Source organism: Anomaloglossus baeobatrachus, chromosome 3 (assembly GCF_048569485.1).
Source record: "Anomaloglossus baeobatrachus isolate aAnoBae1 chromosome 3, aAnoBae1.hap1, whole genome shotgun sequence".
Taxonomy (NCBI): domain Eukaryota; kingdom Metazoa; phylum Chordata; class Amphibia; order Anura; family Aromobatidae; genus Anomaloglossus; species Anomaloglossus baeobatrachus.
This window is the reverse complement of record NC_134355.1, coordinates 470,393,991-470,407,264: the sequence shown is the minus strand read 5'-3', so window position 1 is coordinate 470,407,264 and position 13,274 is coordinate 470,393,991. Positions and strand designations below refer to the sequence as shown.

The following is a 13,274-nucleotide window of genomic DNA, read 5'->3' as shown; positions in this document are numbered from 1 at the left end:
TTCACTCACTTTTATGAATCTTTTTTATATGTTCTGGGGAACACACCTAAAACATAATTGCACTAGTTCTTCAGTTTTCAGAAAAACATCTACTAAGGCACCAATTTGAGTACTGGACACACACACGTGCCCGTAATAGATGGTGCACCATTTGGTCTTCAGGGTATAATTGATGGAATTCCAGGACCCATTGAAAACTAGATATTGAGCTACCAAACATGAAAAATCATTCTAAAAATTGTTATTCACAAAGGGCTGATGCTCCTAAAAACACATTTTCAAAAAAATTATCTGACTGGGGGAGAAGGGGGTGACACGGGGTATGAGTGGGTGATTCGGATATAGGCATTTTTTGCAATTAATGGCTAATGTTGACTTTTTTTCCTTTACTGAAGCACTTTTAGGCTATGTGCGCACGTCTCTGCGTTCCATTCCGCAGCGTTTAAATCACTGCATGTGTTTGAAAAAGCAGCCGAAAAGCTGCGTTTTGAAAGCATTGTGCATGTGGAATTCATGCGTTCTAGATGCTTGCTCTGCCATAGACAGATTGGGAAAAGTATCCGGAACGCACAAAAGAAGTGACATGTTGCTTTTTAGAAAGCAGCGTTTTGGCAAAATATTTGCGCAGCCGAAACGCTGCATTCTAAAACGCAACGTGCGGATGAAATTTGCACAATCTTCATAGATTGTGCTGGGAACGCAGGAAGCATACTTTTACGCTGCAGTACAGAACACAGCGTAAAAGCATGAAAAAAAAGCACATGTGCGCACATAGCCTTACATTTCACTTCTCTCCCCGAACAACTACGAGGAGGTAAGGCGAGAGATGCACCCAAGTGCTCTTAATATTTTCTAAATATTGGGATTTTGAACCCTGTGATAGGGTCTATCAGTTTTCAAATTTCAGGAACCAATGACATTCATTCATCACAGTTCCTGGAGGAAGATCTTGGTGGGTGCACAATGTATGCTCCTGCCATTTTGAAAGAAGAAAAGGAGGGTCAGGGGAAGACTTTTCTGGTACCGAAGGGGGGTTTAGAACACCTTTTTTTTGTTCATGTGACAAGTTAATCATGTCAGATGAGGAAAAAAAAATATTTTCAGTTACTGTCACTATTTTTTACTGGGATCGCCATTATTCTTTAAATAATTTAGCCTTCAGGGCTACCATTAAAAGGCAGATCGGTGGTCCTTAAAGTCACTGTCAACACAGAACGACTATTAAAACCCAGTACAGGTACCCATGCATTAATGCATGGCCATATATTAAATTCCACCTTCCCACCTGCTGGTTTTCCTTCCATCTCCGCTCTTTTCTTGCTCTATGAAGCCAGAGCTGTCAGACGGGAGCATGGAGATTGGGGGAAAACAAGCAAGTAGGAAGGTGCACTTAAAGAGGTTGGCCACTACTTCACATTGATAGCTTAAGGCCCCGTCACACTAAGCAACATCTCTAACAACATCGCTACTGATGGACAACTTTTGTGACGTAGCAGCGATGTTGCTAGTGATGTTGCTGTGTGTGACACCCAGCAACAACCTGGCCCCTGCTGTGAGGTCGTTGGTTGTTGCTGAATGGCCTGGACCATTTTTTAGTTGTTGCTGTCCCGCTGTGCAGCACAGATCGCTGTGTGTGACAGCGAGACAGCAACAACTTAATGTGCAGGGAGCAGGAGCCGGCTTCTGCGGACGCTGGTAACCACGGTAAACATCGGGTAACCAAGAATCCCTGTCCTTGGTTACACGATATTTACCTTCGTTACCAGCCTCCTGCTCTCTGCACGTGTAGCTGCAGTACACATCGGGTAATTAACCCGATGTGTGCTGTAGCTAGGAGAGCAGGGAGCCAGCGCTCAGTGTGCGCTGCTCCCTGCACGTGTAGCTGCAGTACACATCGGGTAATTAACTAGGAGGAGCTAGGAGAGCAGGGAGCCAGCACTAAGCAGTGTGCGCTGCTCCCTGCACGTGTAGCAGAGTACACATCGGGTAATTAACCCGATGTGTACTGTAGCTAAGAGCAGGGAGCCAGCGCTAAGCGGCGTGCGCTGGTAACCAAGGTAAATATCGGGTTGGTTACCCGATATTTACCTTAGTTACCAAGCGCAGCATGCTTCCAAGCGTAGCTGCTGGCTGGGGACTGGTCACTGGTTGCTGGTGACAGCTCACCAGTAGCGATGCTCCAGCGATCCCTGCCAGGTCAGGTTGCTGGTGGGATCGCTGGAGCGTCTGACTGTGTGACCTCTCACCAGCAACCTCCTAGCAACTTCCCAGCGATCCCTATCAGGTTGTATCGTTGTTGGGATCGCTGGTAAGTTGTTTAGTGTGAGGGTACCTTTAGCCTAAGGCCCTTTTCACACTGCGTTTTTACATACGCTCAGTGGTCCTGTTGAGGCATTAGTCCGAACCACCCCGCAAAACGTGTTTCGAACACATACACTGACAGAGCCATTGACTATAATGGAGCAGGCTCCGTTAGCATGTGCTCTCTTTTGCACATATACGTTTTCTGCAGACGGACACCTGAATGTAGTCGACTACGTTCGGCTGTCCGTCTGCAGAAAACCTATATGTGCAAAAATGGTACAAGACAGGGCAAAACCTACCGGAGTCTGATGGCCCTGTAGGCGCATGCGTCCAAAACACACTTTGCGGGGTGGGAGAGGGGACGGTTCGAACGGATGCCCTGACGGGACCACTGAATGTAATTAAAAACGTAGTGCGAAAGAAGCCTTAGTAGAGGCCATCAATGTCTGATCGGCCAGGGTCAGACACCTCGCACCACTGCTGGTTAGCAGTTCTATATCTCAGCGGCAAGCAGCAGGAGGCTGGAAATGCTCAGTTCTGGAACTGGCCAGTCTTATGATCACATCTGCCTATTGATTTAAATGGGAGGTAGATGTGCAGTAGCCAGCTGCTTTCATCTAATTGGACAGCTCCAGAAAGGAGCATTTCTGATCGCCAGCTCCCACTGCCACCAAGAACAACTGATGGGCAGTGGTGCGAGGTGTTAGGCTGCGCACAGTGCGTTTTTCGCGGCGTTTTTGCGCATTTTTCGGGTGCGTTTTTGGCTTCAAAACTGCATGACTTTGCTTCCTCAGCAAAGTCTATGAGTTTTCAATTTTGCTGTCCGCACACAACTGTTTTTTTAAGCTGCGTTTTTGAGCTTGAAAAAAAAAAATGGACATGTCAATTCTTTCCTGCGTTTTTCCCCCATGCAATGCATTGGAAAAACGCAGCAAAACGCAGAGATCAAAAACGCAGCAAAACGCAGCCAAAACCGCACCAAATCGCGGTAAAAATGCATGCGTTTTTTGACGCTTTTTTCCTCGACGCAGGTGCGTTTTTAGCGGCCAAAAATGCACAAAAATGCAGCGTCAAAAAAACGCAGTGTGCGAACCTAGCCTTAGACCCCAGCAGATCAGACATTGATTACCAATCCTAAGGGTATGTTCACATTCAGCATCTTTTTTTTATACCACAAAGATGCAGTGTTTTTGTCCTAAAAAAACCCTCATTAAAAACGGAAATACGTTTTTACCGCGTTTTGCCCAATGTGGTTTTTTTTTTTTTTAAGTCAAATCTATTGACTGGAAGGGCTCAAAAACTACTCGAAAAAAACCCAAAAAGAATTCACATGCTGCATCTTGTGTGCATCTTTAAAAATGCAGACAAGATGCCCAGTGTGGACAGCAAAATCAAAATCTCACTTTCCTGGGAGAAGAAAATGCATGCAGTTAGGTGCAGCTTTGTGACCTCAAAAACGCAGCAAAAGATGCCCTGTGTGAACTTACGCCATGTGCCCACGGGAGCTTTTTGCTGCGGAGTTTGCCGCGGAAAACCTGCGGATTTATCTGAAAAATCCGCAGGTTCTAGCATGTACAGGCACTCCCCATGTTACCCTATGGGACATGGGGAGTGTCTGTGTCCACGCTGCGGAAAGTGCGGCTACAGAATCTCCTGCGGAGATCCCTCAGCCGCACCTAACTGCATGTCAATTATTCATGTGGATTTACTTGCAGAGATCCCGGCCCTCCGCTATGGAGATAGAGGCCGTGACGTCCGCAGGTAAATCGCGTGAATCTCCGCATGTTTCCCACAGCTATTCCGCTGGAAACATGCGGCCGTACCTGCGAATATATCCGCAGGTACGATCTTCCCGTGGGCACATGGCCTTAGCCTAATAGGCCAGCAATGATAAAGTAGTGGACAACCTCTTAAAGGCTAAGTACCCACACTGCAGAAAATGCGCGGATTTTGCCACGGATTTCTCGCGGAAAAGCCGCGGATTTTCCCGAAATCTGCAGTACAGCTACTCCCCAGCCATTTCTATGGCATTTGGGAAATGCTGTGCCCACGCTGCGGATTTTTCCGCAGAAATCGTGCAGATTTTCGTGTGTAAAAACCTGCAGCATGTCAATTATTGTTGCGGATTTTGCCTATTCAATTGAATAAAAAAAAACAAAACAAAAAAAAAACGCAAAATCCGCACCTATGAAAAGGTGCGGATTCCGGGGGAAAGCTGCGGATTTTGATGCAGAAAAATCTGCAGATACAGAGTCCCGTGGGCACATAGCCTAATGATCAGCCCCACCGTGATGTACTGGTGCCTGTGATTGGGTTTGAACAGTTATTCTGAGGACAGAATCTCTAATACACAGGTAACTGCATTTCTGAAGGGGACAGGTTCACTTTTCGCCCACGGATAGAACAGGGCTAAATTGCAGCACATAAAAACTTTTGATCCATAAGAAACAATAGGACAAAGCAGAAATCAGACGGCCCCCATTTTATATTACACGGGTCCCTCCAATTCACATCTATTTAGTAATAGCTCTGATCTCACACACTTCATGTTCCCCTCATGGTCTAATACGCAGGCTTAGCGCAGTGCCGCTCCGTATGGGGTCGGGGGGAGATATCCAGTAGTAATGGCGGCTGCAGACCCCACAGGTGGCAGACCATTACCTCAGCCATGTGTGAGCCCGGGGGCTCCTGGGACACTGACACTACTGGCTATTTCGGGCCGGGCGGCAGAGGGGCTATATTTAGGCAGTAACACACGCGGGGCAGGATTCCCGCCTCCGTAGTCCATGTTGGGCAGGAGCAGGCCTCCTCCTTCTCTCCGGCAGGGGCCTCCTCCACTGGTGTCACTACCTCATGGACACACAAACACCTCACTGGTTCCCGCCATTCTCATAAAGGCCCCCTGTCCGCTCCTCAGCAGGAGACCACCGCCACTGCCTGCCTATACTGACTCCGGGGTCTCCTCCCCTTCCTCTCCCCTCCCCCAGACTCCCTCCCTCCTCGGGTGACGCAGAAACTTTCTAGAAATCCTTCCCATCGCCCTTTGCGTTTCCAACATGGAGGACCTGACGGTGGAAGTGCGCGGCTCTAACGGAGCATTCTACAAGGTAACGGGGCTACACAGGCCGGTGATTGGAGTGGCTCGGGCAGCGGGCCGACTCTGGCCGGACTCCCCGCGGCACTGGACGGAGCCGGGGCCGCGGGCGCGCTGTGATCTCCGGGCACGGAGGGCGGCAGGAGGAGGCCGCGGCGGTGCTGTGCGGTGTGGAGGGGGCATTGTGGTGCGGAGGTCGGGGCTGCTCCCTCATAGCCTGGAGTACCGGGGAGCATCCTGCCCGCAGCAGTACAGCCCCGCACACTGCTGGCCGCACTCCTGAGGGCCCCCTGGGCCTGTGCAGGATGGACTGAGCCTAATGGAGCTGGGTATAGATATCAGCTCCTCAGTGATCCCCCTATACAGTGGGCTCTGCCCCCACACCCAGTATTAATCCCTGGTAAGGCTTGTACTGCCACGGCTGACGTGGTGGGCTCTGGAGCCCCGTATATACAGTAATTAGGTCTCTGCCCCCACACCCAGTATTAATCCCTGGAAAGGCTTGTACTGGCCATGGTGGGCTCTGGAGCCCGTATATGCAGTATATATATACAGTAATTAGACATCCCCCTATACTGTGGGCTCTGCCCCTACATCCATTATTAATCCCTGGTAAGGCTTGTACTGGCCATGGCGGGCTCTGGAGCCCGTATGTACAGTAATTAGATGTCCCCTATACTGTGGTCTCTGCCCCCACACCCAGAATTAATCCCTGGTAAGGATTGTACTGGCCATGGCTGACGTGGTGTGCTCTGGAGCCCGTATGTACAGTAATTAGATGTCCCCTATACTGTGGTCTCTGCCCCTACACCCAGTATTAATCCCTGGTAAGGATTGTACTGGCCATGGCTGACGTGGTGTGCTCTGGAGCCCGTATGTACAGTAATTAGATGTCCCCTATACTGTGGTCTCTGCCCCTACACCCAGTATTAATCCCTGGTAAGGCTTGTACTGGCCATGGCTGACATGGTGGGCTCTGGAGCCCATATATACAGTAATTAGACGTCCCCTAGTAACGTAAGGGGTCGTCATCCGCCTCCTCATTCAGTCTCATACCGGGTTACCTGGATTTCACTTTTCTGATCACCGCCCTTTGTGCGCTTTTCAGGTTTGTTAGTTGACGCAGCTTTTGCTAGGAAACCATAAGGTGTTTGTAAGGATCAACTTTTACCTATTTCTTTAACAATACCAATTACTATTAGAGAAGCATTCCTAGGAGTAACGTGCCGGCCGTTCTCAAGTAACACGAGCATGGTGATCAGTGTAAGGCCACGTTCACACTTTGAGCGTAAACTAAAACGGCATTCTTGTAATATCAGGTCGTAATTGGCGGTCGATGGGGGCTGTAGTTGACGTAGGCTCTATCACAGACCAGCCCGTCGACAGCTGTGGAATAATTTGTGTGTATGTATAGTATATATATTAGTATATCACAGTCTGTTGAAATTAAAGAATAGTGAAATTTAATCTACTTGTATTCATTGGTGATTGCACACCCATGAACTTCCGGTTCCCAATACTGCAAGTATGCCGCTAAAACCACGAGTGGAACAATCAGAGGAAAACTATAACAGAAACATGGGATCCATTTCTACATGTTGTACTCCCTCCTGGTTTTGGCTTACAAATACTGAGGTAAAATACTGAATGTGTGAATGTGGCCTTACTGCAAGTGACCTCAGTGTTGGAGACACTGAAATACTGTGTCATAGCACCGAAAAAGTTCCTTTAACTCCTGTGGTCAGCAGCCATCGTCTGAAGAGCCCTACTTACCAGCCCTCCTGTCCGACAGCGGATAAGACCAGACATTGTGGAAGTCCAACATTATCACCTTTTGTAAGCTGGACCTGTTTAAGCCTGAGTTCACACTGCTGCTTATAAACACAGTAATCCAGAGCCACTGCCTTTTTCTGTCGCAGTCACTTTCTTACAAAGAAATGGATGTATACCTGTAAGGCCCCCTTCACACGCACGTGAAAAAAACAAACCGTTTTTTCACAAACGTATTAAAGGGGTGGTTTGCTCCCCGTGTGCCATGTTTGTGGCACATGCGTGTTCTCCGTGTGTTATACGTAATACACGGAGAACGGAAAGTCCCGCCTTACCTGATTCTTCCGGAGCTGTCTGTGGTGCTGAATGATGCCCCGCTGACGCTGCTTCCGGCCCCCAGTGAAGATGCGTTGTTCAAATTCACTGGGGGTCTGATGCAGGTACAGCCGCGGCAGAGACTGCAGGGCTGGTGGAGGGGAGTATGTGTGTTTTTTTTTTTTTTTTTTTTAAATTTTTACAATGACACGTGTGTTTCTCCGGCGCGTGTCATGTGGGACCGCATCCACACTACATCCGTGTGGTACATGTGCGAGCCGCGTGACACCTGTGCTGCCGGAGAAAAACTGACATGCCGCCATATGGAGCACACGGGCTCATGTCTGCTCCACACGGAGGCATGGGCCTATGAACATGTGCGTGCACATAAACCTATTGATTTTAATGGGTATACGTGTGCCCGTGTCTCCGGTACATGCGGGAACGGACCTAGCACGTACCGGAGGCACGTGCGTGTGAAGGGGGCCTAAGATTAAGTATGCAGGAATTCGGCAGCAGAGTACGGACTGTGGTTTTTCAGCCTAGGAGATTTTTCTTACTGTTGTCTGTGAAGATTTCTTGAATGGCTCCTAGTGTTGTCCATTTTTATCCCAAGGAATAGTTTGTAAAAATTTCCACCACTGATTTACATGTAGATTATATATTTATGTAGATTATATATATATGTATGTATGTGTATATGTGTATATATGCAAGCAACCTGTCACATTGTACATGCGGCGTGCACAGCATAGAGAAGCAGAAAGATACAGGTTTGTTGATAAAGATTCAGTAGAACATGTATTTTATGCATTGAAATCCCAGATGTTTGTATTTATAGAGTCCAGTGGGCGGTGCTACTCAGTGATTGAAAGATATATGTCTACACAGTCATTCAGGGCAATCACTAGTAGGGCGGCACACAGGACTTGTATGCTTACAAACACCAGGGATTTCAATTAATAAATAGCATTTTCAACATGACAGGCTCCCTTTTAGAATTCTGTGGACTTAAGGCTGGGGCAACATGGGGACTAATGCGATCCTCGCATGACACTTGGCTCACACTGGCAGCACAGCAGGAGCCGAGTGTCACTGCGACTGAGGTCCGATCATGCGATCGGACCTCAGCTGCGGGGGAGGGGCCAGCGCTGGGGAGGGAGGGATTTATCTTCCTCTCTCCTCCGTTGCCGGTTATTGCCATTCTCGCCCTGCACTTGCGGTACACCGGTGTACTGTCAGTGCAGTGCAATGTTTCTCTTTCCACATAGACTTGAATGGGTGTGAGAGAAATCGTCTCGCATTACAGTCGCAGCATGTTGTAATTGTTTTCTCGGTCCGATTAGGGCCGAGAAAATAATCGCTCATGGGTGCTGGTACACAGATGTTTTATCGCATTCCACTTGGTCCGATTTTCATGCTGTGTGGCTTAGGCCTTAGTGTAGAAATTCCCCAGCATTCTTTGCTTTGTAATTGTCTGCACAGCACTTTCTGCTGTGATTTGCTTTCAGGGCAGTGTAGTTATTACATCAGATCCTGTGCAGTAATTTGATGTAGGGAAAAGTTATAGGAGTCCGGTAACAAACCTGTCACTTCTTTCTGGAAACAACCAACAAAATAATGCAAATCTGCAGTCTGTGTAATGCCCAACTTAAATGGAAGTTGTCAGGTGCAATATGCAGCCAGGACCACAAACCGTTCTGGGTGCATATTGCTAATCGCTGTCTAATCGTCCCTGTATACACTAACATAGATAAAGGGATCTTTAGAAAAAGTATTTCTGCTAATGCTAATGAGCGAGGGCACTAGTCCCCTGGGCGTTAGTTTCCTCCTGGCCAGTCGCTCCCATTTGCATGTTAGTACACCCCTGTAGGCATGCTAACATGCTAATGAATACGCAGCGTCACAGAATGAGCTCACTCACCTCTGCACCGCCATCGCTGGATTTCGGCTCAGTGCGCATGACCCCGGAGTTTGGGTCATGCACACTACTTCAGTATGAAGCCAGAACGTGTACACCCGGCTTCATAGTGCACATGACCCAAACTCTGGGGTCATGCGCACTGAGCCGCAATCCCCCGTCGGACGCAATGGCAGCGGAGAGGTGAGTGAGATCATCCTGTGACGCTGCGTATTCATTAGCACGTTAGCACACCCACAGGGACGTAATAACATGCTAATGGGGGCGACTTGCCGGGGAACGAACGCCCAGGGGACTACAGCCCTCGCTCATTAGCATACGCTAAAGGATCTTTAGAAATACTTTTTCTAAAGATCTTTATGCTAGTGTATACAGGAACAGTTAAGCAAGGATTAGAGATATGCACCTAGAATTGCTTGTGGTCCTGGCTGCATATTGCACCTGACAGGTTCCCTTTAATACACACCGCCATAGAACCTTAGCTTTCATATTTATAGATCTTTGTGGGATGAATTTTTTTTAAATTCTTCTGATTAATCTACAGTCTCCTTAATGACCTTTTCAGTATGGACATGAAGTGCCACCCATACATTAAAGGGGTTATCTCACATACCATATTTATCACCTACCCGCATGGCATAAATTTGAGGATCCGAAACTGGTTCTTGTTTTCCTCGCTGGATGGAGGTGTGGTTTGACGTACTATTGATCCACTCACAATGATGTATGAACCTCTCTTCTTGGGGGACCCAGTGTTAGTAGCCCCAGTAATTGTGCACTTACCGCCTTTCTTTTTAGATAGGCGATTAATGGTGGTTGTGCTATAATCCCTTCATTTTGTGATAATGCATGCACTATTGGTGCTAATGGACTGTGGAGGAATCCAACGATACATGTGCATCTACTATTGTGGTTTTCCTGTCTATTCACATTTTGTGTTTTCATCACATCTGGCATATACGAAAGAAAAGCTCCTGATTTTCGTTCCAAATGCATCCACAAGGTCCCGTGCCCGCAATGTATTCCAAGAGTCTTTGACACACGGAACCTCTGTGTCATATCTTACTATATAGGACAGTATATTCCATTACACTTTCCTACATAATTTTATTTATTTTTGAAATATACTAAAAGGTTTAAATAGGTTTTCTACTTTTACATTCATGGCCTATGCTTAGAATACGTCATCAATGTCTGATCACCCGGGGTCCGACACCTGGCATTCTTGCCGATCAACTGTTCAGTGCTGGTTGCAGCAGCATGCAGGCGGAAATGCTCAGTTCTGGAGCTGGCCATCAACTGATAGCGGTCATGGCCAGGTACTGCACATTCTCCTCCCATTGAAATCAATAGGAGGCAGTTGTGCAATACCCGATCGCTGCCACTATCAGAAGACTGAGCAGCTCAGAAACTGAGCATTTCCAAATTCTTGCTGCAGCTGGCCACGCCGAAAACAGCTGATCGACGCGGGTGTCAGATAACGGCCGATCGGACATTGATGACCTATCCAAAGTATAGGCCATCAATTTTCACTATTTTAACAATGAAAGTATGCAACTGTAGATGTATACAGTCCGAGGACTATGCCCAATGTATCTCATAGACGTGGAGTGTGGGCGGAGTATGTGAAATGTGAACAGAGCCTTAGGGTATGTGCGCACGTTGCTTTTTACCTGCTTTTTACCTGCTTTTTTGCTGCTTTTTCTTCTGCGCTGTTTAATGCCAAAATGGATGTGTTCTTCTATTCAAGCAAAGTCTATGGGAATTTGGGTTTCTTGTTCACACTATGTTGTTCAAAATGCTGCCTTTTTGAGGCAGAACTTTGGTCAAAAACTCAGCTTTTCAAAGAAGCAACATGTCAATTGTTTTTTGCCATTTGGGTTTTGCACTGCAAAGCTGAGTTTTTGACCAAAGTTCTGCCACAAAAAGGCAGCATTTTGAACAACATAGTGTGAACAAGAAACCCAAATTCCCATAGACTTTGCTTGAATAGAAGAACACATCCATTTTGGCATTAAACAGCGCAGAAGAAAAAGCAGCAAAAAAGCAGGTAAAAAGCAACGTGCGCACATACCCTTACTTTGATATAGTCCATGGGGATAATAATCTTTTAATTTGGCACAGATATGAATCTATACAATAATTTGTTTGTAACACGTCACTGCTCCTATGTAACAAGACGGACACCTAAAGTATTTCACCAGGGAGGTAAGAGTTTCAGTACAAAGTATTTCAGCTGTTCTTGTCACTCCATCCTGAGGCACATTGTCAGCTCTTTGAAATGTGTTGCCCTTCTATTTATAAGCCAGCTTCCCTCAGTGTGTGGTTTTACATTATTAGGCTTGTTTTTAACATTTCTATTGACTTCAGTAATGTTACAATTCTTTTCTGTTATTTCAGTTAAAAGGATTTCTACTTTGAGCAGCACCAATAATATTCCCTCCTGGAGCAGAGAGTTGGGTTCACTGTTCAGGACACCCTTCTATCACCAATTCAGAAATCTGCTCTGACAGCAGCAGTGTCGGTGTACTACACAAATGAGCTTTGACCTCAGTGGAATGGATTGTGCTCATACTGGAAAAATATTTGAGCCATAGGCCAACTATATAAATGGTGAACAAAAAATTACTATACATGCCATATGGCAAGCATGTGCCTGACAAATGTGTATAGAATAGGCTGCTTTGGTGATTGGTACCAAAAATATTTTTTTTTGCTTTCGCAATAGAAGTCAGGCAGTCAAAAAATACTAAAGTATGGCATTTAGGCTATGTGCGCACACAGCGTTTTTTGGCCGCTAAAAATGCACAAACGCACCCGCGACAAAAAACACGCTTTTGGCTGCGTTTTGCTGCATTTTTGATCTGAGTTTTCCTGCATTTTTCCAATGCATTGCATGGGGGGAAAAACGCAGGAAAGAATTGACATGTCCATTTTTATTATTTTTTTTTGTTTGTTTTTTAAAGCTCAAAAAAGCAGCTTAAAAAAGTTGTCTGCGGACAGCAAAAATGAAAACTCATAGACTTTGCTGGGGAAGCAAAGTCATGCAGTTTTGAACCCAAAAATGCACTGTGCGCACATAGCCTAAAGCAGGCTTTATACGCTGCGACATCGCTAGCATTGGCTTGCGATGTCGAGTGCGATAGCACCCGCCCCCGTCGGTGGTACGATATGTGGTGATCGCTGCCGTAGCGAACATTATAGCTACGGCAGCGTCACACGCACATACCTTGTCAACGCCGTCGCTGTGACGGCCAAACAATCCCTCCCTCAAGGGGGAGGTGCGTTTGGCGTCACAGCGACATCACTAAGCGGCCGGCCAATAGAAGAGGAGGGGCGGAGATGAGCAGGACGTAACATCCCGCCCACCTCCTTACTTCCGCATTGCCGGTGGAGGCAGGTAAGGAGATGTTCGTCGTTCCTGTGGCGTCACACACAGTGATGTGTGGTGCCGCAGGAGCGACTAACATCGTACCTTCTGCAGCAGCGATATTAAGGAAATGAGTGACGTGTCAACGAGTAACGATTTTTCACGTTTTTGTACTCGTTGATCGTCGCTCATTTGTGTTACACGCTGCGATGTCGGTAACGGCGCCGGATGTGCGTCACTACCGACGTGACCCCGACGATATATCGTAGTGTGTAAAGCCACCCTTTAGTGCATCCATCTCATTCATTTCACATCTTTCTCATGAATCTGCTCTGTTATTTTTTGATTGTAGCCCAGTGAGGATCCAATAGCTTGCACGAGTGGTGCCACCTTAAGCAACTTTAGAGGGGCTACAGGACCTCGGCAGACATTACTATCAGACGATTGAACAGTGAGAGTGCGGATCAGGTTCATGCCCATTTATTCAGCTGTGGAGCCAA

General features: G+C 47.0%; 1 protein-coding gene across 3 annotated transcripts in view; it reads left to right on the top strand.

Annotated features, from left to right (window-relative positions):
- The first annotated feature begins 5,162 nt into the window (after positions 1–5,162).
- The window catches only part of FXR1 (FMR1 autosomal homolog 1), a 165,654-nt gene continuing 157,542 nt past the window's right edge, over positions 5,163–13,274 (top strand). Inside the window, exon 1 of one of the 3 annotated variants that reach the window (XM_075340585.1) lies at positions 5,163–5,411. In XM_075340585.1, the coding sequence (XP_075196700.1) occupies positions 5,361–5,411 (51 nt within the window). In that variant the 5' untranslated portion in view covers positions 5,163–5,360. The remainder of the gene's footprint in view (positions 5,412–13,274) is intronic. The other 2 variants (XM_075340584.1, XM_075340586.1) reach the window with 2 other exon arrangements.